This window comes from Vidua macroura, chromosome Z (genome assembly GCF_024509145.1).
Source record: "Vidua macroura isolate BioBank_ID:100142 chromosome Z, ASM2450914v1, whole genome shotgun sequence".
NCBI lineage: Eukaryota > Metazoa > Chordata > Aves > Passeriformes > Viduidae > Vidua > Vidua macroura.
In genome coordinates, this window is record NC_071611.1 from 15,433,483 (window position 1) to 15,460,656 (window position 27,174).

Consider the following 27,174-nt stretch of genomic DNA (forward strand, 5'->3'; position numbering starts at 1 on the left):
AAAGTTGTAATGCTTAATGAGCTCTCCTTCTAAGAAAGAAAGTAAGCAAAAGTCTTGAGGATCTGGAGAGTTAGAGGTATGAAACTTCTTTTAAAAGAGAGTATAAAAGAGCCTATAATTTCTGTTTAATAAATCTTCATAGTTTATATCTATAGGTGGAATAACTAGAGCCGGTGAAAAATATAAAAGGAGAATTAACATTTAAAATCTGAAGGTGAATTTTCTCTTTTGCCTCTGATATCACTGCATTTGAGGAGATGATTGCAGTATCTCTGTGGAGTTTAAATCTTGTGTAGCAGAGAAAGGGAGTGAGATGTTCCCCCCCTCTTCAAATAACAGACATTTTTTGTTTCAGCTGTTTTTTCTTCATATTCCAGCAGCACAGGGAATAAAAGATGACTAGAAATTACTGTAATGTTTTTAATTAAATGTAGTCAAATAATTTCAAATATCAGAATACATTTCAATTTCATTTTGCTTTTGAAAACCAAAGTTATATCTGTAATTTACATCAAGCATCAAGTCTCTGAAGTGCCAGTATATCTGAAATGGTACTATATCCCTGGTAAATTGCCTTATATACCAGACACAGGCATAACATTGGGAATACTTGGGTAATTAAGACTTCCATGGAGGTGAAAAAATGCCCCAGAAGACTACAGTTATGTTAGTAATTTTTGGAGATGTATTTTTGAGTAGTTCTGCAGAAATGGCATACAATTTCTTGCCTTTATGGAAGAGTTTACTTCCTTCATGGAACTGTTTACCTGCACAGTTTACATCTGCTTATTCCATACCTTAATCCTTGGGGATGTTTTACAAATAACCAATTTGGTCACAGGGTCATTAAAATATTATTTAATTATGGCAACTCATGAGAGTTTTGTAGTTCTTAGAGTGCAAATTGTATACACTGTTTTCATTTGCATGTTTGTGTATTTTAAACATTTGAGTATGGTGTTACTAAGGTGAACATAGATCCACGTCACAGGTTAGCTTACACAGGTTCTGTGTATGTTACTTCGAAATTCCGATAGATTTTAGTTCACCCAACTGAGATTTCATCATTTTACTATGAGGAAACAAAGAAGCTGTTATACGCCCTTATTTTTCCCTTTGTGCCTTTACTGTTGTTTATATCTTCATGCTGCAGGTGGAGCCATGGTGAGGAAGATGGTGCTCTAACAGATTTTGTGAGGGTTTGGCAGCCTTATATGTAAATTAATAGCACATACTGTCTGAGAGCTGCAGTATTCTCAGTCTTTAAGAGTTACACTAGACATCCATAGTTGCATTTAAGTTCAACCTACCAGAAAGTGTTGGGATCATCCAAAGTTACTGTGGCATTGTCATTCACTAGCTGGGATTTTAGAATGTGGTGGTTGTCCTGCTCTGCTCTGCTCTACGCTGTGGTGGCCTTAGCTTGAGTCTAGTGTGTGGTTTTGAGTGCCGGAATACAAGAATATTAAACTATTAGGGATTGTCCAAAGGAGGGCCATGAGGATGATGAAGGGCCTTGAGGGGAAGCCTTGTGAGGAGTGGCTGTAGTTGCTTGGTCTGTTCAGCCTGGAGAAGAGGAGACTGAGGGGAGACCTCATAGCAGTTACTTCCTCATGAGGGGAAGAGGAGGGGCAGGCACTGATCTCTTCTCTGTGGTAACAGTGACAGCACCTGAGGGAATGGCCTGAAACTCCACAACAGAGTTTTAAACTGGATATTAAGAAAAGATTCTTTACCCAGGGGGTGGTTGGGCACTGGAACAGCTCCCCAGGGCCACAGCACCAGCTTGAGAGAGTTCAACAAGTGTTTGGACAATGCTCTCAGTCACATGGTGTGACTCTTGGGGTGTCCTGCACAAGGCTGGAAGTTGGACTTCATCATTCTCATGGGTCCCTCCCAATTCAGGGTATTCTGTGATTCTGTGTCTTAGTATGTTTTAACAAAATGTAAAACACTCCAAATTAGAGATGTTTAATGAAAACTGTGGCATGATTTTTAGACAGGAACATATAAGTTTTGTAGTCATGAACACCTGAAGTCACATCAGTGTTTTAATATAGTAATATAAATACAAGAAAATTGCATGGTAGAATGGGCAGGGAAGTGTTATCCATTAAATTACAAACATTTTGGATCTGAAGCTACTTCAAATCTCTTTTCGAGGTCTCCCACAAATTTTTGTATGTTATAATTTTGGATGTTCGTGCATATAATTCTTGAAAATGTACTTACTAAATATGCTATCTGGGTAGGTCCCGACTTTCTAAAAATCACTCCTGTAGAAAATTCGAACTTGCTTCATTTCTGAAATTGAAACTTTAGCTCTCATTCATATTTTTTGTATCATATAGTATGATCTAGAAGCCAAAGACATTGCTTAAGGAAAGTGATATTATTGTATTTATTTTATTATATTATCCATTCCAACTGTGTCAATAATGTTCTCTTTTTCTTACTTTGTCTGGTGACCTGATCTCAAACAAAGCTAGGCAGTGAATGGTTTTTAGCAATAAAAACATAATGTGTAAGGAAACATTTAAGTAGTTCTTCACTTTTGAACAAAGTAGTTATTTGCTTTTTTTGTCCATCAGTCCATTAAAATTAATTCAGGTTTGGGGGAGTTTCACAAGAAAACCACCATTGGCAGACATTTGGCAGCAAGCAGATGATCTATTTCGTAGTTTCTTCTGTTCACTCAGTGGCTTTCTTTATCCGTCTGTCAGCTAGGTCTGAAATCCTGTTGCAGTTTTTATGAGAGAAATTTCAGACTTGAAAACAGTTTCTGGTTCATAATTCAGTTCAGCCACAGGACTGCAGTAGCCTGTGGCAACATCGGATTTCTGGGGTGGCTATCCCCTGCAGTCCTTAGGTGGTGCCTGCTTTTCAAAGGAGACAAACATACAAATAAAAAAACAAAGTGAAGAGAAGAAGGGTCTGTGGCTTTTCCCATACCATGTTTATGGAGAGACTTTCCTGGCATGTTTATTACAAATCAGGCATTTGGAAAACATGCTCTACTTCTTGGTTGCTTTACCCTTCCATTTTCAATGGTATCATGAATTGTCCAGGAGAAATGACAGGCCAGTCTTCTGACTTCTAATAGATCTCTGGGAATTTTTGCTTCATACAAAGGCTATATTGGTGAAGTTTTGTCTCAGAGGTTTGACTAGTGTTTCATTCTGAAGATTTACTCTGATTTACAAAAAAAAAAAAAAACAAAAAAAAAAAACAAAAACCTGACAACCAAACCAAAGAAAGATGACTGATTTAGTTCCTCCTATAACTGGAAAAGTGAAATACATTTCTGACATTAAACATTTTTATTTACTCAGCTTATTCAGCTAACTGCTATTTTTGTCGTAACCACTGTGGTAGTTCAGGAAAATACATACAGCAGTTTGGTAAAACCTAGTTTAATTTAAATGCACAAAAATAGCCAAAGAAAACAAGTGCTTCACAGTAGTGAAATGTCAACTCACTGATCTTATGCAAATCTAACCACCATTAACATAGTCTTACAAACCAAAGAACAGACAAAGTATGAACCTTTTTCTTAGTAATAGTGCTGAATTGCTAGAACTTTTTCAGCTCTTTTGAAGTAGGTTCTGTAGGATCAGGTATCTCCTAGTAACTTGGGAATTATTTTGCATGGGAAAATGGAAATTATTTTCCATTATTTTCCCATTAGTATAAAAATAAGAGATGATAGTAAAGATAATAAGTAGAAGACTGAGGTGATGAAGCCTAGATACAAAAAAATCCACACTTTTGTAAGTATATAATGGATTGTGGCAAAAAGAGTATTGCCAGGAAAACCAGCATAAAGCTGTTACACTGTTGAAGCTCAGAATCAGTTTTTAACCCTGCCCATAGTTTTCTGAGGCGAATAAAGAAGGAGAAGACTTGGTTGCTATTTCAATATCTTCTCAAGTGGAGATGTCATGATTACAATTCCCAAAAATTCTAGTTTTCTTATTCTGGAATCCTGTTTTAAATAATTGTAGAAACCCATGAGGAAGATCCTAAATGTATGAAATATTGTTTTCCAAAAATAATTGAGTAAATGTTTGCAAGATTTCTGGTAAATAAAGGGGAAATTCTTATATTCCCAGAAGGCCATGGAAAGTGTCTGCTGTTATCAAAAGTGTATTGAACTGAACAGTCTCCTAACCATCTAGATTTTGCTTGTGAAACAACTGAGTTGAACTGTCAGTAGTTAAATCTTAATGACCAGTTTGATTTTGGTGGTACTACAGATTCCTTCAGTTTTGTCTGTTATTTTTTTTTCTTTGTTTCAATGTTATGGTAACAATTATTGGTGTCCCAAAAGAAAGAAATGTAAGAAGATGCAATTTTCCCAAGCACAACTTCACTCCCTGTGATGTTAGCTTAAAAGTTAACTCCTTTTTGCATCTTCACAATCATCTTCATGATATTTGATTTTTCAAATTGAACATACATGTTGGTGATACAATCAATGTGAAGAATTATTAATCTTGTTCATTGTATATGAGCTGTATGTAAACATAGAAAATGAGGTCCACTTTACTGTTTTGTTTGTTTTGAATTAGGTTCATGCACTGTTAGTTCGAGAAGTTGATGTAGAGAAGGTGTCAAGTTTTGAGAACCCATATGTAGATGCAATAAGAAGCTTATGGAATGACCCTGGAATTCAGGAGTGTTACGATAGACGACGGGAATATCAATTATCAGATTCAACTAAATAGTAAGTACATGGTAGCGATGAACAAGTATGTATAACTTTCTGTTTCTAAGAAAGTGATTTTTACTTTTTAGCTTATTATACTATATGTCTGTGTACATGTTTGTATGCATAAGGTACACGAACATATCTGAATATACATATACAAAATTGAATTAAGGAGTGGTATACATCTATTTTAGGATTATATCTGTGCTTATTTCACAAAATGACAGTTTATAATCATTCAAAGTCTTAAATTAACATTCTGACTAGGCATGACTAATTTGGGGAGGATTTTTGTTAAACCTCCTCAATTTACTTTCTTCCAACATATAATCACAAATGCAAGATGGGCAAAAATAATTTCATATAGTGTGACAGTAGTGAATACTGGGAAGTGCTATCAAAGTAAACCTCCATACAATTAATAAAAATTGAAATGTCCAAGAACTCCTATTTTCCAGATTTTCCAGTTTCCCTCTGTGGCATTTGCAGTCTTAGTGGTGATGTAAACAGTACTAAACAAAGGGATTTGTTTTGTACCAAACTGTCTTTCTATTATGGAAACAAAGTCTAAACTTTAAAGAACATGGATGCCAGGAAGAAATCAGGAAAGCACTTCAAGCTAAATTGTTTGTTCTACAAGATCAACAATAATAAAAATGCATGTGTGATTAAAAAATACCTGAACCCCTTTCTTGGCACTGGAATCTAATCAAAAAACAGCGTGAAATTTGTCATTGGAATCTGATATCTGCCTGAAGGCTTACTCCATGAATCTTAGTTATTTTTTAGTGATGTAACATACAACTCAGGTGAAATTTCTCATCTGCTGTCAAAGAAATAGATGATGGCCTTTTGATGTTGACCTGTGCTACGGAGCACAGCATGGTTTGTTGTTAAAGCCATGGCAAAAACCTCTATGGGTTCTACATTGACTTTTAGCTATGAAAAAAATTATTCCAGTGATACAATTCCAGTCTCCATTTGGCATGTGTACATGAATGAAAGCCTCTTACTTAAAAAAGTGCACAATGAAGCTTCCATTAAGCTCATTGTAGCAGGACATTAGACATGACAGGTGTGGAATAACATTTATCTGCACAGTAGTCTAAGCATCCTTATCTGGTACTGCACTTTATAAGGGAATTAGTCAAGACGAACTTACTAGGATCTTGCTGATAGAATTTAGGCAGCTGAAGACCTATGGATGCATGACATAAGTCTCGTCAGGTCTGTTGCAATATTATCACCACGCCATGACTTCCCTTTGCCCTATGCATAGAGTTTCTGTTGTCCTGTGCAGTTCTCTATCCTGGTTACCTTCCCAACACATCATTTTGCACATATATTTTGGCGTAGAGTGGTGCAATGGCATCTCTCTTGTATTGTTTAGATTCTCACTGTCCCCAAACATACCATACTGTGTTTTTGTTTCAGGTGGTAAGGAAACAAATATAATATTACATAAAAGAAAAATTTCAGGATGCATAAACATTGATAAGAAAATTTTAGAGAAACGTTACTAAAAATATATTTTCACATTGTTGCTGTTCTGAAATTAATGGCAAAGTTAAGTAGAAGGTGAAGCAGAGTTCGTCTCATATTTTCAATTTCTTATATTTGTAGGTCCTAGCTTTGTTTCCACAACAGATGAGATACTGGTTTTAAAGTTGAAATAAATGTATGTACTTTGTGTGCTCTACCTTAGAGGCTAAAAATAGAATTACTCTCCTAAGTAGGAAATAATGATCTGATGCTACTTCAGATCAGATTGTGCTGAATACCATAGTTTTGATCTACTTTTAATTAAATTGGCACCGTAGTGGATCTTTGGAGTAGCATTAAAAATAGTAGAGAATAACCATTAAGTAGCTATTAAAAAAACCTCCTAGTGCATGGTCTTGCAAAAGGTACGTGTGGTAGTTGATTGGTTATTTCTTAAGCTCAGCATGTTTAGCAGTTTACCATGATTTTTTGCAGATTTGGTGACTTTATTATAGTTCATACTATGGATTTCTGCAAAATCTTTCAAATTAGGCTTGTTAATCACTGTATATGAGTATTTAGAAAAGCCTGTATGTATGCTTACAAGTAGAGTTTTTTCCAGGTATGTAAGTCCACTAAAAAAAATCAGCAGACACAAAAGAAACATTGTTTCAAAAATACAGTATGTGTGTTTACCAGTAAAACACCCAAGCAAATTTATTAGTATTAAATCCCTGTCACAAAGCAAGGAAACAAATCGCTTTAAAGCTACTAGTGGGATTCACAAGGCAGTAAGATAGAAAAAAACTTGGTGCTCATTGTCTTCTGACTTGATGTGTGAACCAGAATGGTTTGTTGTCCACCGGCTCTCTTGTAAGCATATGTGCCAATGTCTGGTATGCGTATGTGTCAATGTCAGATGTGTTCTTCATTCATCCCTTGCACAAGCCTCTCATCTTCTCAGTAGTTTTCCACTGTGCTTTTGTTGTAGTAGTAGTAATAGTAGTAGTATTTTCAGTCTGCTGCCTATATTGCTCTCTTCTGCCATCAGTCTTCAACAAGGTTAAGTGCTTAGTCCTGCCCTTGGGTCACAGCAGGCCAAGGCAGTGATACAGGCAGGGGCAGAGTAGCTGGAAAGCTGCCCAGCACAAGATGACCTCAGGGTGCTGGTTGACAGCAGATGAAGAGGAGCCAGCTTGTGGCTGAGAAGGCAGATGGCATCCTGGCTTGGATCATAAGTAGTGTGGTTGTCAGGACCACATCTGATATTTCTTTTATCAGAAAGACTGTGGAAGGGGTTCATCCTCCTGCAGTCAGCACTGCTGAGGCCACACCTCAAATCCTGTGCCCAGTTCTGGCCCCCTTACTGCAGGACAGACACTGAGGGACTGGAGCATGTCTGGAGAAGGGGAACAGAATTGGTGAAGGGCACAAGTCCTGTGACAAGCAGCTGAAGGAGCTGGGGGTCTTTAGCCTGGAGTAAAGGGGGCTCAGGTGTAAACTTACCACCCTCTACAACTGCCTTGAAAGGAGGGGGATAGCCAGCTGGGGGTCAGACACTTTTCCAGGTAACAAGAGATAGGACAAGAGGACATAGCCTCAAGCTGCACCAGCTGAGGTTCATTTTTCTGAGCATCAAGAATAATTTCTTTTTGGAAAGAGTTGTTAAGCATTGAAACAGACTGCTCAGGGAGGTGGTGGAGTCACCATCCTAGAGTCGTTCAAGAAGTAACTGGATATTGTACTTAGTGCTATAGCCTAAGTGACGAGGTGGTGATTGGTAAGTTGTTGGACTTAATGATGTTTGAGGTCTTTTGCAATCTAAATTATTCTCTTACTACACATAATCTTTTTCCTGTTATTTTATTGTTTCTAAATTATGTTTCAGGTTTCTAGTATGTCCTGTATATCATATTGCTTTCACTTTCTCCATCTTTTGACCAGTTTTGTCATTCTTTGTCATTGTTAGCTTCATTTTTGATGTTTTTATACCCACTGCTTGTACTCTGGAAGAATACATCCAATTTACTAGAAGAAATGGGGGTAGTGTCTAAGAAAGAAATTCCCTGCATTATGGAGAATTTGAACTTCTTGGAGGCTTAACACATTAATTCTATTCTCTTTCCTGACCATTGGATTCTCCGAAGCTTGGATGTTCATGTTGTTTTAAAATCAACTTTTAGACTTCTCACTAATAAAGTCAAGAGCACCTGAGGTATATAGAGGTTATTTGCTTTCCGTGTGCATTACCAGGTGACTTAGCCACTTAATTACCATCAAATTACTTCTCTTTAAGATGCTGCCTCACAGTGCAAGACAATGTAAACTAATAGCATGGAGAATTGCCTTTAGTAGTAGCTATGTGAGATGAGATTAGATAATTTAGAATATACTGTATCAGCTGCCTAGACCTTAATCCAAATGTAAAAAGGCTACCAGTCAACAGTTTGATTGTATCGTACCTTTTCAAAGCTCAAAGAAAGGCGATTCAATAGTCTTCTGTGTTAGAGAATTTGGTTTGCAGTAGGAATTTTTGAAGATTCATCACCATTTTTGTCTAGTATGGCACTAAGGGCTTACCATTCATGAACAAACTGTAAGAAGTGCTAAGACCTAGAAAGTGTCCCAGAGCCTTGCTTGGCTCAGATTTTCAATTTCATCTTTTTCTGGCCACATGAAATTGAAGTATTTGGCTGCTGTGTACCACGGACTTTCTAGTTGCTGCACAAACACTGAGCATATCTGTTTATGCTGGTCCAAAATTGGGACCTGCTATGAAGCTCATAATTGGGACCTGCTATGAAGCTGAACTGATAGCAAATTCTGAACAACTGTGTGGGATATCTGTGTAGCAGTCATTAGATTGTAGTGACAAAACCATATAGTCATATAGGGATCATTTAAAAGATGCGTAAGTACATGTTGATTAGTTCTTGCTTACTTTCATTTGTAAAAATGCACCTGAAGGTCCTGAAGCTATACTTGAGAGCAATTTGTCTCATAGAATCATAGAGTCTGCTTTTGTGTATTTACAGTTTACACAGCCTTATGTATGGTTTAAAGTAGAAACAGCAAATAAAAATTAAAGACTTAAAATCAAAGATCAAGTACTAGCAGCAGAACTATGATAATCCTGTCTTATGACTTAAGATATAGTCCCAAAAATAAAAGCAGTGTCTGAAGTAAGATGGGATGTGCATACCAAAGTACTGTTTCCCATACAAAAACTGCAGGTTATGCAGCACAACTTGGGAAATTCAGAAAGGAAAGTAGGACTATATAAAGCAGTATACAGTATGTATTTCTTTCAGGATATTTTTTTTTCATGCAGCACCAAACATGTTCGTAATGACTGTAATTTTTACACCACAGCTCTTAAAAATAAAAATTTGCATGAGTATTTGTTTATTTGGTGACTTATCTTTTTAGCCTTTGCTAAGGTTGGCTTTTAGTGAGGTAGGAAGTTGAGGAAGACAGCTAGGTAGGACTTAGGTGGAATATGGATAAAAACAACACTGTGCAGACTTCTTCCTACCTCACTTCAAACTATAGATTAAGATGAGATAGTTCTGGAAACTGGTAATTTACTTCAACTTTTCATCAATTGTGTAGTGAAACAGAGTAAAAATTTAACGGGGTAGAAAATCCATTTGGATTCAGGTGAAATGTGCTGCTTTGAGCTTGCTAACATAAGTAAAATACCCTGTTTAGTCTGGTAACTGCAGCACTAGCAAAACTGCCCCAGCTAAGGAAAAAGAATGCAAATTTCCAAGCTAAAGAGATAAGAGATAAGAAAGATTCTTCAGACCTTGAAACAAACAGCGCAGAGTGGCCCAGGAGTTCTTTCTGTACTTTCTGACAAAAACTGAGTACAAGTGTAACTAGCTGTAAGTGTAATGTGAAATCAGCAGAATGAATATACATAAACCTATTGTGAAATGCCATGAATATGTAAATTCGTAGGAGTAATAAAAAAGGATCTGGAGTTCTCAGGGGCGCGCATGCCCTTTGACAGGAAATCCCTGCATGCATCCAGCCCTGTAAATAAAACATACTGTTCCCTACAAATCTCTATTGGAATTGTGGGGTCTTCACTGCAATTCAGTAGAGTCTTAGAAACACAAAACTCTACAGAAGTTCTGAGAACACAGCCAGTACTTGTTTATGTTTAGTTTTGTATGCTGAAAATCAATTCTGTTTATTGGACTGCTGCCTCTCAGCATACAGAACACTAGTGTCAATTATTCTGGCAGCTCTGTGAGGCAGGAAAAGTCCTGGTACAGCAGCTTTAGCATTTTGCATATGTGCAGTTGAAAGTCAAGCCAGTTGTATGTTTTCTCAAAGATGCAAAAAAAGAAAGGCTTTTGTTTTTCAGCACATGGTCCAAATTAGTGCTAGGGTTTTTTAGGAGAGTGGTCTCATCAACTGGCTCAAAGTTTTGCAGAACAAACTAAAAAACTCCAACCTCACTTCAAAACCACACCAAATTCCAACAACAATATGGAGTAGGGCTCTATCCTACTCCAGAACAGTCAGGCTCCAAAGGACAGAGATATATAAAATCTTATTAAATATCTTACATAATTATCTTTAGTCAGACTTCAGTTAGGTTTCTATTTTCTCTTGCACTGCTATTATCTGTGTATGAAATACAGCATTTTGAGAGGGTCATACCCATGAATTACCTTAAACTTAAGGAAAAAAATGTTTTTTTGCATTAAACCTTTGAACTTTGGGGTTGAAAAGATGCAAATGTAAATCTGTCTTGTCATTGAATGCAATAAGAAAACATTTGCATATGAAATGTTGCTGGTAAGGCTTGCTTTTATAACTGTGTTTATACTGAAATCACCAACAAACTTTTATGTTAAACAACAGAATTTGTAGGATTTCTTGAGGTTTGTCCCTTCCCTGTTCCCTGTACTCTCATTCTTCCCATAGAGATGTGTTGGCTGGTTGGGTGATAGCAAATCACTTTTACTGGTTTTATACTGATCTTTCTATCAGTGTCAATAATTACTTCCATCTCAACATGTTTGATTTTATTTAGAGATTTATAACATAGCGTTTCTGTTATGGTGCTAGTCAGATCCTTTCTCCTCAGCAGTGTGTTTCAGATGCATTCTGCTCTCCAGGGACTTCTGTGCTCAAAGTGTCTCTGAGACTCCTAAGCACAGGGTTTGGTAGTGTGCCAGTGAGTATTAATTCAGCATCTTACTACATCCGCTTTGCCTGTTGAGTTTAGGAAAAGTCATTAGACAATACTGATGAGCAGACTAGTCTCATTTTTAACCTCAGAAAGGGAAATTATGTTAGAGATGGATTAAAGGCTGTACGCTTTCTACCTTCGTCTGCCCATGCCTGCACATGATCCATTAGGCTATACGCTGAACAGAAATTCATCCTATGGATTTATTCCTTAGAAAATGCTTCTTTACCACCTGATTACTTGGAAAAATCTGACCGTAAAGATGCTGGTAGGTAGTAGCTCATAGCTGGAGGAGGGTGTTTCTTTAAAGTGTCTGCGCCATGCTGAAGGTGCTCCAAGATCTTGATTTCTGAGAGTAAATTCAAGTAAGTTTTGATGGTCTGTCTTCATTAGGTGGTGTAGCCCTAGGAAAAAAGGCTCAGTACTGAGCTACCTGTTCATAGTGACTGGAGTCATACTCAATTTATTAAAGAACTTTACTGGTTAAAAAAACTGTGGTCTGTTTTTTAAGCTTTGGAGTCTCACTTCCTTGCTCGATTTCCATATGGGAAATACATGTAGGAAAGTACACAGAGTCAGTATATTCCCATAATCCTATTCCTGCTGTTTGTTTGGAAATGTGGACCCACAGTACCTTTGACATGTGCTTTCTTTCAACGGCATTGTTAGCACCTCCATAGTCTGGCAGCTTCCCTGAAGCTGGCTGCAGGCCTGGACCTTGTCATAGGTGATACAAAGTGCATTAAAAATAATTACTTAGCTCTTGTGCTGACTGGGAAACAAAAGTCTTTCTCTGCTTCTGGTCGGTGTGTAGATCATGGGCGTGTTGCTAGATGCTGGCAGTTTGTCCTGATGTCAAGGGAGGTCCACTGCCAGCCGCTCATTACATACTTATCGCCTCAGTAATGCACAGTCTGTCTGTCACTATAGCAACCCCCTCAAAAATTACCTCAGCAGCCACTAAAATTAATTTTTATTAAAACTAATTACAGATATAATTAACTTTAGAAACTTAGTCTGTATTATAAATTTACTCAGAACCATGTATTTTCTCATTTTCTCTCCTTTCTGTAATGCCTAGATGAGTAGGTACTGTTTGGGTGAGAGACCGTATAACTACAGTGTGACTCATCAAAACAAGACTTTTTAATTGGTGGTGGTGATGAACTCTGAGTACCATGTAGCTGAGACCTAAATGTCTTGCACAGTTGCTACTACCTGTACAACCGAATTTCCTGTGATAATGCTGGTGGTTATTCACTTTTGAACTAGACCTCAGGATGGCTTCCAGGGTATTTCCAATAACCATATTGTTATTACAACTTTAAAATTTGAAGGCAATAAACTGGAAAAGTACCTGGTCTGTGCAATTATTGGCTTCTCTCCTTTTGTGTAAGATTGCAGCTATGTCAAGTCTTGTGGTTTGCTTGCAAGAGTGCATGTGTAGCCAGTTGTATACATTGGACAGTTAAGTGCATTGGTAAGCCTGATTGCAGTACGTGCTAATTCATTTCGAATTGAGCATCTGCCCTAAAATACACTGTGCATTTCTCTTAAGTGTTTAAATTTTTTTGTTTGTATGTAGGATTTGTTTGCCCAGGAGGGAAGAATAGTTGTCAATACTTTAAGGCTGCATTAGCTAAGTGTTTTAGAACCAGGGTGAATCAGTTTATTAGTAAGCAGATACATACAAAAGCCCATCAAATTTTCATTTACTTTTCATCCATCTGCATTAAAAAACTCAACACATTTCACATAGCCATGGCTTCACAAATTTTCTTCTGGTTGCAGATAAGCCAGTGGAGGAAGTAACTCCACCCTGCTTTCCTTCTGGAGTTTATGGACTTGCCACATCCTAGGGCATATCCCTCAAATAAACTGTAATCAGAATTTCAGTAGTGTTTCTTCACTATTCCAAATAATTTTGACGGAAATGTGTTATCAAGCTATTGCACAAGTTAAAGAGCTGGCAGCTGGGGATAGGCAGAGGAGCAGCTAGGGTAGTCTGGAGCCAACAGAGTTGAAAGCAGAAGACAATTGGCATTAGCTAGCACTTTTGATGTGTTAATTTAAAGTTGCTGCCTGATAAAGTAATTTAAAAATAAATAAATTACTAGTTTGATAAGCTGTAGGATGTTTAAAGCTTATGTGTGCAATGCTGCACTTCCCTGGTGATCAGGGAATTTCTTTAAGCCCCAGCTTTCCTGAGGGTAAAAAAAAATGTTAAATAACCAATTATTTTGGTACAAAGAAGATTTAAAAGTAAAGGTCTTTATTGTGTCAGTAAATAAACCATGGTAAGACAAATAATAAAATCTCAATGTTACAGGAACAGTTAGAATAGTAGTATGTGAAAAATGTTTGCTGCTGGTATATCTTTAAATATTTAAACTGTATTCTAGTTGTCTTCTCTTTTTATGTAGTCAGCTGCATTCACTTACATATTTGCTCTCAGCATTTTGAAATAGTGACTCAGCTCAACAACCAGTTGTTCAGAATAATCAGACTGTCACCCCACCCCTTCTAGTGCAATGCAAAAATCCATTCTTGTGCTTCATAAAGAAAATATGTCTTGGTTTTGTCTGTGTAGTACTGTGGATTTAGAGATGTAGTGTTTTGCAATTAATACACAAGTTATGATAATGTATTGAAGTTATGTGTGTTGATTTGCTTTCATTGGTATTATTGGAAGATTGCACCTGACTGAAAAGAGACATTTTATTTCTGTCATATCAAAAGTCTTCAGACAATGATATAAAACAGTGCATAAGATGGAAAGGAAAGACTCTGATGTCAATCCCAATGATAGATGTTCTTACTTAAAGAAAATAGAGGGTTTTTAAAAATTCTTATTTTATTTTAGAGGTTATGTAAATTTTAAAAGAGACATGCAGCATTTTTAGTGATTTTAGAATATCTTGGAGGCAACTTTGTGTTGCTGCTGCTGGCAGAGCTTTCAGTTTGATTTTCAGAAACATGTTTAATCCCCCTGAAGTTGATAGCAGAACACAAAGTTACATATCTTCATGGGGTAACAGGAAGTGTAATTGTCTGCAGAACTGTCAGTAGCGGAAAATGACAGTTCCTTTGCTTCAGAACAGCAGTGCAAAACTTGATTTAAATCTGAATTTCAGCACAAGTAATTTTTCAGCAGAAGTTAAAAGTCTGTTAAAATAAAATGTAAAGAAACTTAAAAAAACCAGGAAAAACCCAAACAAACAACAACAACAAAAAGCAAACACAGAAAAACCACAAATCAAACCTTAAACAATTTTTTTCTATCTAGGAAGAATTTCATTGACAATTTGCAGTACGGTCACAGCATTAAAATAGCAATGATAAAAGACTTCAAGTTGTACAACAGTATTTTCATTTAAATAAATTGAAACAATAATACATTAATTTATTAATTTTTAAGTTAGAAGAAAAAGAGATAGGGGCTAAATAATGCTGGAAAACAAGCAAAAAAAAAAGCAGGAGGTATTCTAAATGGATTTTGTTAGCCTGTAGATTATGATTGTCAAAAAAAATTTCTTTTTTTAAGGGTTTTGGTGCATCCTTCTGTTTTGTTGGGGTTTTTTTTTGGTTTGGTTTTTTTTTTTTTCTGTGAGATGCTCCTACTGGTTTTGACACTAATTCCTTGATTCTGGGTTTGAATGTATAATTCAGGACAGTTCTTACAGGGCCAACACCTGTTAAGTGAAAAAATCCAGGGAATTAAGTAAGGCTGTATAAGGAGTTTCTGTAGGGGGCTACAGGTGAAATGAGTGAAAAGGTAGTGAGTGACCTGTGTTTGGTTGCTGAGTGAGCAGAACTTGAGCATAAAGGATGAGGAGAAGGAAAAGATAAGTATTTTTTAAGGATAAAGTAGTGTTTCTGAAACTTAGGACAAAAAAAATCCCAGAAAACCTCATCTGCTAGCTTATTGATTTCTAGAAACACAAATGAGATGTAACAATTTAATAGTATCTATCCCTTCGATTTATCACCTTTTTAAAATCAGCCAGATGTGCATTACCAGATAGTAGCATGTCCACTGTGCAAAGATGTAGTAACCAGGCTCACCTTGGAGACCACAGGTAAAGTTTGCCAAAGGAATGGAACAAGACATTGTGTAAATGGGCCACCTGCCAATTTATTCAGTTAAAATTCTCTTGCTCTTGTGAATACCAGTGTAGCATGTAATGACTGGCAATCCTTCTTTATCTCCTTCCAAAATTTCATCACAAAATGAAACTAACTGTTCTGTGGGTAGGAGGGAATAAGAACCTAGTTCGTAGTCTGTCACTTTCTTATGGTGATGGTTATGGATTTCATTCACTTTTATTTCTTTCCTTTTCTGACAACAAATTGATGAGCTTGTTCCTGCTGCTTTTTGTGTAAAAAAACTCTGATGGCAGATCCAGTGCTCAGACTCTCAAGCCTTTTTCTCACTGCCAGAAACCAATTAGCATTCTCAGAAAATATTTTCAGACTAGTACCTTCTGGCTTAACCAAGATACATCTTTCTCACTATAGCATTTACTATTGAATTGATACTCCATTAATAAAAAATAGTGAAGAAAATTTGATAATTTTATAATTGAGCCAATAATAATATGGTTCTTCCCAAAGCTAACAAATTCTTCTGTATTTTTACTGTAAGGTAGAAATTAAATTTGATTTTTTGAATAGTTCAGGATAGCTTTTTACTATTTTATTAAAAGTAATTCAGAACATCTAGAAGTAGTCTGAGTATTTATTGTGTGGGTTTATTTAAAGAGTGCCTTCACTAATTACAAGGAAAAAAACCTGTGCAGAAGTTGGTGTCACTTCATCATCATTTAATAAATTACAAAACCATTGCTCTCATCCCCGTAGAATGAATGAGGGGATCCCCACATTAGTTTATCTTCTCAGTGGCTAACTGTAGGTTACTTTTCTGCTGTACTAGCCAAACTAGTCAAAGAACTTCGTTTCCTGCAGCAGTCCTGCCACATGTCCACCATGGGTAGAGTGTAAGCTTCCTGGCACACTGACTTCATTAGATGTCCGGCTCCTGGACATACATTGGTATCTTCTTTTTTTGGAGATGTTTTTCATGACAGCTAATTAAAACCTTCAGTACACTGGTGCTTTATGGTTGAAATTCACCATTAACCAATAAGCAGAATAGGTCTATGCTGTAGTTACTGAACCTTTTACAAGCAATTTTATACAATTTTGGGTTATTTGCTAGCCAGCTGGAGTGTGTTTCAAGTACTGCAGATATACCAACCTAATCAGAAGTTTCAGTGTGAATGCAGTTCAGGTGTCAGAGAGCCCAATAATTAGTTTGTGCTGCCTTCTGGTAACGAGATCTGGAGAGTATTTTAATTGTCAGTCGTTGGTCTTTTCCATTTTTAACTTAGTCTCAAAACAGTGCTCTTTATCTTCCTGTGTCGCCTTCTGATGAGAAGGCGGGCGACCTGGTTTCAAGACACAGCACGGTGACCCGGCCTCGCCCAGGTCACTCGGGCCACAGACATGCACAGACACCAATGTGGTGGATGGTCAAATGGCGTTTATTATCTTATCTCATGGGGTTAAATAGTCAAGGGGGCTTCACTACGTCAAAAGGGGATGGTGGGTCTGGCTAGGGTTAGTAAGGAGTGGAAAACTACTGAGTTAGGAGGGGCTGCATGCTTCAGGGGTGATTGATTACCTATAGCAGGAAGAAGGGGGGAAGGGTCTAGCTTTCCGTCACATCCCGAGATTTTCTGTTCGCCTGTCCCTATCTACCACATTCCTGTCATTTTATAACTGGTAATGATCTACTACCAGTCAGTTACACCAGACTGCTATAGACCTCTATCTGTTCTATAGCAGTCCATTGTTTTTTGGAAGGTTCATGTTAGTTTATCTAGGTGTGCGTATGTAGGCACTACAGACTGAATATCAAGAAATATGTTACAGATTCAAAGCAATTTTATATTTTTCACACTTTTTGTAATACTATGCCTCTGAATTTCCTAGAATTATGTAATTGACATATTTGGTGAATTTACATGTGAAAGCCAAGCAAAATTGTATGGGATAAAAAAACCCCCATTGTAATTATGCCACCTTTCTTGTAGAATTAGCTTGAACCTATCTAAGTGGGGATGGAGTACATTTTTATATTTTGTCCCCTCTTTTCTGCCGATAATGCTTTTTTTTTTTTTTCTGTTGTACTTTTCCCTACCCCAAAGCCCACTTCCTTCCCAAGTTTTCCTTTTTCTTTTCCTCAGTGGGATGATGGTGTCACTGTCTAGCATTCCTGTTGTTTCTCCCTGTTTATAGCTATCTTAATGACTTGGACCGCATAGCTGATTCCACCTATCTGCCAACCCAGCAGGATGTGCTCAGAGTTCGAGTCCCAACAACAGGGATCATTGAATATCCATTCGACTTACAAAGTGTCATTTTCAGGTAGGAAAAAAGTTTAAGCACCCACTTGCTGTGTTTCTTTTGTTTCCTTTTACATTAGCAATGCCAAGTAAGAATATTGATTGAAACTACATAAAAAGCAATTATCCTGTTTCTAAAATTTGAGCTTAGTGAATTTATCTTCATGTGTCCACATGTATTTAGGAGCTCATGTTAAAGATGTCAGAAGGATCAAAGACAATTAGGTTTGTTATTTTTGAGAGTAGTTTTTACTACTAGATTACAGATAGAAAATCTGTAATTCATATTTTCAATAATATATATCAAAGTTTCACTATGCATAATAATCTGAAAATACAGCCATATGTCCTTGTCATTCATGTAAATTATGGGATAAAAGGTTACCATTTGTTTAGTTGATTTTTCAAGAGATACCACCCTACTTTAGTGCAAGCACAATTGTTTAAAAAATAACTACAGAATTGTAATTACAAGTTAGACATCCATGTTTACACTGAGACATGGGATGAAATGGGAATACACTGCAAGCAAACATGAGTTTTGATTTTGGCTGTCAAAGCCTTTAGCAGATATGTATTGTTTTCTATTCGTCTGCATAAAATGGGCAGCTTTACCAAGTTAAGGATTTTGATTCTGGTATGTGGGGGAGAAAAAGGTGGTCCACCATCTGTTTTGTGTTTGTTGCTGAATACATGGGGCATACATTGCCAAATCATTGCTCATGAGACCTTTATATCTCATAATTCTGAGGGGTTTGAGACTCACAATAGTTCAAATAGAGAAAACCCACCAGACTTAAAGCAAACATGATTAACTGTCTGCTTATAACAGATTCTATTAAATATCAGTGGGAGAAAAAATCATTAAGAAAACCAAAGCAAACTGTGTTTTTAACTAAATCCTTGAATTTTGCTGCATTTGTGGCTGGGTGTTTATCTGCTAAGGTGTTCATGGAGTTGATGTGGTTGTTAATTTTGCAGAATGGTGGATGTAGGAGGCCAACGATCAGAAAGGAGAAAATGGATACATTGCTTTGAAAATGTCACATCTATAATGTTCCTAGTAGCTCTTAGTGAATATGATCAAGTGCTTGTGGAGTCAGATAATGAGGTAAGCAACTGTCAACAAAACCTATGAGTTTAAAAAAAAATAGTTCTACCAGTCCAGTCCCAGGTGTTTTCTAAATGCATTTGCAAGCAATCATGCACAGCTGGCACTCAAAGGAGAAGCACTTCAGGGGTCAAAGGGGAGGAAGGCTTCAATCTTCAAGTATGACTAAGCAGATCTGCTCCATGAAGGATTCAAAGTCTCTATTTTGTGTTGAAGACGAATACAGTTGAACACAGAGAAATGTTTGTTCAGTTACTGTTATGAGCAGAGGCACAATAATAGGTGGTGTAAATGAAGAAAAAATTTATCGATTTCTAAGGATCAGCTCCAGGGTAGTAAACTCCATTCCTTTGACTTAAAGCCCAAGGTGTATATTGTATTTTTATTTCAAAAAAACAAGAGAAATAAACAAGTGGGTGGGCTGAGAGTTCAAAGCACACTATCCATTATTTTGAATGCAGTTTTGAATGAAGTCTAAGGATGATATTTTTATCTTGAAGGTATTTTTTCTCTCCTGAGTGCTTTTTCAAGTTACTCGTTGAACTTTTTTCTCTCCTGAGTGCTTTTTCAAGTTACTCATTGAACTTTTATGAATTTTACTCATTAGCACTGTTCTGTGAAAATCTTTCAGCACATACTTTAAAAAGTTAGATGAAAAAACGGGAACATTTGACAATATCTTCTTCATGGCTGCATATAAGTTGCGCTGTGGCTGACGTAAAGTAAAACAGGTGTCCCTGGACAATCAAATTTTGTATGTTGAACTTTCTTTAGGATTATTGTTTTTAAAAAGTCTTGGAGCTCTGGAATTTTTTATATTTATAGCATTTTCATAAAACAAAACTATTGTTGCATTAAGTGTACAATTATCTGTGTCATTCAAAGCTGAACTTCCAGAAATTATGATGTAGTCTGCACTAGCTTCATCTCCTATAATTTTGGAAGCTAGACACATGTAGTTAAAAAAGAAAAATCTGGCAGACTTGGTTTTTTTCAAGTCAAACTGGAAGTGTCTGGTTCTGTCTTTTTCTGTTTGCCTTATTCTTTTGTAGCCACAAAGTCAACACACAAATACTAAGCATTTTAATTATACAAATCAAAGCAGAATTTATTGGAAATTGCATAAAGAAAAATTTGTTATGATAATTTTCAAATACTATTCTAACTGTCCAAAATAAGCTTCATGAAAGTCAAAACTTTCTTGCAGGTGGTTTTTACACCTCACTACTGAACAATTTATGTTTGTAACAAGAGAGGAAAACTTCTGGACCTTTTTCACTTCTAGTTTAAAATATATTCATGACTTTAATTCAAACCAGTTTTTGTTTTCAAGTGACACATACATAGCCTAGTAGGCTTTTGAGCACGCTTGGGCCTATGTTACTCTAACTCTGGAAAAGATCGAGACAGTCTTAGAGCTGAGCACCAATCTGGGCAGCTTAAGTTCTGGCTTTCAGCAAACTTGTCACCTGTCTGTCTAGATTTTGTTGGTATGCCAGGACACTGCCTTCTTCCCTTCTTTTTCTCTCCCCCATATCTCTAAACATTGCAGTCCCAAAATTAATTGAAGAATGTGTTTGTTTATTCCACACAAAGCAAAGCATAGTTTGTCTGAACATGGGTGTGGCAGAAATATGGCTTTAAATGTGTTTGTTGGCACCTTGAATAAGGAAATTCAACCTGCAAAGCTATTTTTGTTCTTCACTGAGGTGTGTCAACCTCAGGAGGGAAGACAGTGGTTTAACTTGAAGACTTTGGTAACCAGCCAAGAGATACTTTCATGCTTAGCTTTGAATTGTGGAGCAGTATTGAAATTTTAGCACGAAAGTGGAGGGAACGTGTGTGAATGTTCTACTTTCTTAATATGTATGCCGTCAGTGTGCTACTAGGATAGAATCTAATCATTCTTTGGTCTATGTGGCTCATATTGAAATTAAAATATCTGACTTGACAATTTACAGTGTTCTGCTATTTCCTTTTCATTGCTTTCATGGCCTGATTAAACTGTGATTTTTGTAAGGTGGCCTACTTTCTTTTTCTAATTTGTCCACTGTGTATTGCCTGAAGTCTCATTTCCTGTAGTACATTTTTACAAAGAAAAGTGTAGTGTTTAATAATTTGTGTCATGTCATACTTTTTAATTAATACAGTTTTTCATTAATATCATTTTAATGAGTAAATAGAAATCTTTAAAAAGTACTATTTTCTATTTGGGGGGCGAGGCAGGTGGTGGTGGTTATATGACCTTTCTCATAAGGAAATAAAGACTCTTGATTTTTATTTCAAAATGTAGTGCCTGATGGATGGTCAGTTGTAAATCTGTTTCTTTGTTTACCTTAGTCAAGATAAATACATCTGATTAAAATCCGATGAGGTTACACTTAGTTGGGAGTCTTTGTTAGTGTCTCTCACTGGATATATGTGAGGTGGTGCTGGGAACTGTTTCTATTTTCATGCCCTTGAAGGAGTTCAGAATTAAAAGTTCTGAGAAATGTAACTCTTGGATAAGGGGACATACATAGAAAATAAGAGTTCAGACTGCCTGTTATTCAGAGACATGTGGAGGATGACTTCTAAATGACACATCCATGAAATTGCCTTCCCATGACAAATACCTGAGGAGTTGTGAGCTTCAGTCCTGAAGTTAAGTACGCCTGGCTGTCCATCTGCATTTTAGCTATGATTTCTCTAACAGGCAATACTCAGACCCAATGACATCTCTTCTAGAGAGTGTCTAGATTGTAGATAACTTGATTTTGGTGCATAAATACAAAAGAGGAAGTGTCAGTAAGGATGGTATATTTTAACAAATCCTGCAAAAATTTCAGTTGGTGTACAGTCATTAAATACTTCTAACAAGCACAAAGGAGACATAGCTGATTGTTCCAAATTCTGCCTTTAATAGAATAGAAAGTCTCTCTAGATTCTTTGCTGAAAATGAGGACAAATTTTAAACTAGAGGACATAATATACTAATTACATTAATAGTACTGTAAATTAAGTAAATATTCCATCAGTCTGATGTGATGCGACATGTTATAACAACATGTTATAAATTAAATTATTAGATGTTTGACCTTTTCAGTTTTTCAGAAAACTCCAATAGGATTAAAGGTGAGATAAAAAAATGAAGGAATCATCTCACTGTTAAATGGATTTATGATATATTATTTTTTGTAGGTCACACTCTGGCTCTGAATTATGACAGCAAATTTGGAGAAATTGGCTGTTTTATCAAATGGCACAGTTTAGAACTTTGTCTTATGTTTAAAATCAACTTATTTGTTTAAATAAAATATTTTTTCTAGATTTCCAGGATATGCTGCATTTGAATATTTGTTAGAGATAGCTTATTTCAATATATCAAACCTCGGCATCTTAGTGCAATAATTAGAGAAATGAGCTCCAGCTTTGTAAGACAACCATAACCACTTGCAGTTATGGAAGAACTACAGACATAACAGTATATCTGTAAAATGAAGTTCTATAAAAAAGTGGGTTTCATTATCTTTGCACAGCTAATTAAGTACTTAGAAACAGCAAAATAGAGAACAGTGTTTATTGACGCTTGTAGATATTTATTAGCGCACTAAAATTCTTAAGGTATATAAGATTTCATATAGTTTGTATAACTCTGTGGTGGTTAAGTATACATTTTAATTTTTCTAGGGTTCTCAGATCAGAACCAGAAAAGACAGAATACAATTTCCTCAGTTCAGCTAAATTAATCAATTAATAGGCTAAGTGAAAATCATAAATTTTCTAAACTACCAAAAAGTAATGCTGTCTTTCCTGAGGTATTTTCAGAGGCTGCAAAGCAACAGAGGCATTGCACAGCATGAAGTATGCATTGATAAAAGATGATTGTTATATGTAAGTCATAATGAGTATTCTGAACGTTGCACAAAATATATTGGGGGAAAATGCTGGTTTCGATTATTCTCATCAAAGATAATACATTTTGGTTAAATAGAAAAATGTGAAATTCTTACAGTATTGGAGGGAAATTGTGAACCTCCTTGGTAAGAGGAGATTGTTGTTAAGTAGAGTACTGTACCTTTTAAAAAATACCTTTTCTTTTAAAGCCCTCTTTTAAGTTCGTACTGTGTCTTAAGAAATTACATTTGATTTAGCTGCAGCCAAAATTGATAATTTTAACATCATAATGCCCTGGGATTTATCTTAAAACAGTATCACCTTCCATTTTGTCATCAAACTGTCACTCAATTTTCATTGGAGTTTTATTAAAAGTACCATATGCTTATAATCCCTGTATTTACAGATTTTATCTCAGATTACAGTTCTTGTGGAAAAGGATTGTAATGTATGTAGCAGGCAGGAATGGCTTAAGAATTCTGAGATTTTAAAATAATAGGAAAATTGATTTTTTTTTGGCTTAAGAAATCCTAGACACATTATCCTAGAGGTCTTTTCCAACCTACACCATTCTGTGATTCTGTGCCTTCAAGCTGTGTCTAATATTGCCATTACTTCCTGCCTGTTCTGCTTTCACACATCTTAAGGTTTTTTCTAGAATCCGTCTCTTCTGAGAGCTTGGCAAATGCTGTATTGCTCAATGGACGTTAAAAAAAATGATGCCGTAAAGATAATTTCTCCATCTTTTGTCCACTGGCTTTCACTTCCTTACAATATGGTTTGTCTGCTTTAAGGACCTGCATCATCTAACCTGGTATGATAACCAGACTGAATCTTTTTTGTTCCAGTCTTGATCAGTCCCTTTTGAGATATTCTAACATAGATTTTTGCATGAGGTACAATTATCTTCATTCAGAACTGAAGGAGTTCCTCCAGAACTTGTCTAAACCTTCTCCATTGTGCTGTGGTGTGACATACAGTGGTGTAGCAGCAAGGTGTGTGAAGACTGCTGCTTGCACTGGTTGAGAATTCTGCTGCTGTAACTTTATGCTCCTTCATGCTGTCTTCAGCATCCTGTTGTCTTAGAGCTTTTTATCCTGAGTTTACAGACTTCTAAAGCAGTGACTGTTACTTATAAAGTGCAGCTGTGATCCTCTATCAAGTCTTCCAGGTTTCTGTAATGTAGAATAGCAGGTTCATTTACCAGTACCAGATGTTTACATGGCACTAGCAGTAAGAAAGCATAATTTTGTCATTTGAGATGTGAACAGAACCAGTAGGTCTGGAGGTGGCTTGAGCAACATTTCCAATAGCCATTGCACAAATCTTTCAGGAATTTAGAGGGTCTCAGACAACCTAGAACATCTATATCTTTGGAACACGATAGATGAAAAAAAAAGAAGGGACCATCTGACTAAGTCTTTTATGGAAGCAGCATGGAGCTAAATACTCCAGGAAGAAAATTCCTCTTTAAAATGTTTTGTCCAAAAATTACCAACAGGGGATCATTAAAGTGACTTAATAATCTGTAAATACAGTGGCCATCAGTAAAACTTTCTGGTTTGGTTTCGTATATCAAGAGGGCTGAAAGCAGAATTGTTCGTTTAAAGAGGTAGGATCTCCATCCTGAAGAGAGATGTTCAAAGCTTGTCTGAACGCAGCCATGATTAGAATGATACGATGACAAAGTTTTTCCTGCTGGGAGCAAGGAGTTGTACCTGATGACTTCCATGTAAAGATCCACTCCAATGTAATTTCTTCTTTGATCCTAGAAAAAACATTGTGTGACAAGTGAAAGGAGCAGTTTTTCCTTTGTTTCCTTGGTGAGCATCTTTGTAGACATGTCATAAGGTTTTTCCATAGCTTTTTTAATACCTCTGAAGAGCCCTACTTTATTTGACAGTGGATGTCTGCATTAATGTAGTTACCTTCACAATACTTAATTTACACTGCAAAACTGTCTTGCAATTTTATCAGATGAAGGCAGAAACAAGGATATTAAGAAAATTAGGATTTCAATATTTCAGCTACAACTACAAATTGAAACTGAACAAACTTTGTAGAGTTGTTTTCGGCAATATTTTTGTGCTCCAAGTAACTGAATAAAGGCGCTGTTCTTTTGATTGATGGAAAAATTTGTTGTTTGTAGATTGCCCACAGAGAAAGGATCAACGTTCCTTGGTTTGTTAAAAAATATTCCAGTTAAAATCTAATTTATTAAAATTTATTAATTTTTTATTAAAATAATTGCATGAAACCTAGGGCTTGCAGCTTAAATTTTAAATCAAATAAAAGTACATCTGCAAAACAGATGAGCCTAGACGGAACTTGTGTAGTGTTAATTTGTGTAATACATTAACAGGTGACAAATTGGTACAGTGTTCCAGTCACACTTTGTTCTGAGGTGTGCAAAAATAAGAAATGGCATGAGGCTGCACAGTTCAGAGTATGTTTACTCTTCAAAGAGGCAATTTTCTGACTATTTCATTTTTTCATCAGAACTCTCATGCTGTTGACATCTGAGCATGCTTTCACTTCTCTTCCAGCACTGTTTTACTTATTCACAGGTTAGTCATACATGGCTTAGCATGAAGGCTGAAAGAAAACAATTCTGAGATCAGAGGACTTTGGTCTTTCTACATCATAAGTAAATGTAATGCTTCATTTGGCTGTTTTTTTCAACAGCCAACAATCCAGAACAATTGAACATATGACAGAGGGATAATATAAACTCCCAGTTAGAACTAAAATTCTCAAATAGTCTTTATACTTACTTATGTAATTATTTTTTCCCATGAGAAATCAAATCTCCAGAATTGATTATTTATTTGGAAACTTGAGAAAATAGCACATTAACTACCTGTGTCAAAACTCATTGCTGGATGTATTGTATCTGTTCATACCTGCATACACAAATTCATATTTATTTTTGGCTTGTGGGTAAAGAACCTTTTGAATGTAAACTATCAGTGCTGGGAAAGATTTTCATTAGGAAGAGTCAGAGCCTCTCTTTCTTTTGTTGAAGTGTGTGGTTTGTAATGGAAATAGGGGGTTTGGATGATCATGAACCGGCATACAGAGGCTGCCAGAAATGTTGCTTGTAAATGTTGCCACTGGCAAAGATGTGACTGCTTTTTTTTTTTTTTTTTTTTGTTTGTTTGTTTGTTTGTTTGTTTGTTTGTTTTTCTTTTTTCTTTTCTGAATAACCAGTGTCAGAACTGTCCAGAAAAGAGCTTTTTTTTTTTTTTTTTTTTCCAGGACAATTCAATTTTTAAATATTTTCACTCATTTTTCTCAAATATATGTAGGTATTTTAAAAACAGCCAATTTTGGCATTCCTGTTTTATCATGAAAAATAATTTAAGAGCCATTTTTGCATTAAAAAATACTTGACAACAATACTTGAAGCATCTTTTATGACTATTTTATAGACCATTTTTGCTTTGGACAATATTTTTGGGTTTTGATGGTTGTTGAACATGTTGATTTAATGGATTTCAGCTGTCACTTGCTTCATCTGCGTCTCTGCTGTACTTTCAAGTGTACATGTACTTTCAAGTGCAGTGTTGAAAATTCAGGTTTTTGGAGAGTTTAGAGTTCTTCTTCCAGCTGATTTAAAAATACAATTCTTATCTGCAGAGACATCTTCCCAGCCCTCTACCAGATGTCTACCAGTCCTCTTTCTGTAAATTTCTTTCAGGCTAATTTACAGAAAGATTGAAGACAGTGAACAAAATAAAGCAATTATTCCTGAGCTCTGTTTGAAGTGGCCTCTGACTGCATTTGTGTTACTCATCAAAATATTTGTACAACCATTGCAGTTTTTATGTAGATGACTAGTTACAGCAGTAGAGCTACAAGATTATACTTCATACTCCTGGCAAAAATGTGAAGCACTTCCAATTTTGATACTGTATTTACTTTTTTACATTGTGGAGGACTCTGCACTTACCTTCCACTTCATAATTTCCTCTACTGTTTCCCAGCATTTGCATAGCAGCTTCATTAAATTTTTAGCCAAGAAATACACTGTGGGTCTTTCTGTACAGCTTGACATTGCTTCTATGAAAATAACTGCTGGAGGTCTTAGTTGGATAATAGAGACATTACGAGTTAATATAGAGTTGTACATAAAAAACATTCACAATGAAAAGTTTTGTTTTTTTTTTATTTTCAACCAAAATAATAGAGTCCATGACAGTGACACTAAGCTTCTGAAATATTAACGTCTGCTTTTTCTGAAGCTCTCTTGCATCAGTATCTCATTTTCTACCGTTATCATCTCTGAATGCCCTCTGATTCAAATAAGCATTTTTACCAGCATACACAAGTTACATACACAGAACAAGTTGTTTACTGAAAAGTGCGTGTTTGTTTA

The 27,174-nt window shown here is 36.1% G+C and overlaps 1 protein-coding gene across 2 annotated transcripts in view; it reads left to right on the plus strand.

Moving 5' to 3' along the window:
• LOC128821729 (guanine nucleotide-binding protein G(q) subunit alpha-like) overlaps positions 1-27,174 on the plus strand; it is a 117,664-nt gene that overhangs the window by 74,792 nt on the left and 15,698 nt on the right. For both annotated transcript variants that reach the window (XM_054002967.1, XM_054002969.1), the window contains exons 3-5: positions 4,572-4,726; positions 17,703-17,831; positions 18,791-18,920. In XM_054002967.1, the coding sequence (XP_053858942.1) occupies positions 4,572-4,726; positions 17,703-17,831; positions 18,791-18,920 (414 nt within the window). The remainder of the gene's footprint in view (positions 1-4,571; positions 4,727-17,702; positions 17,832-18,790; positions 18,921-27,174) is intronic.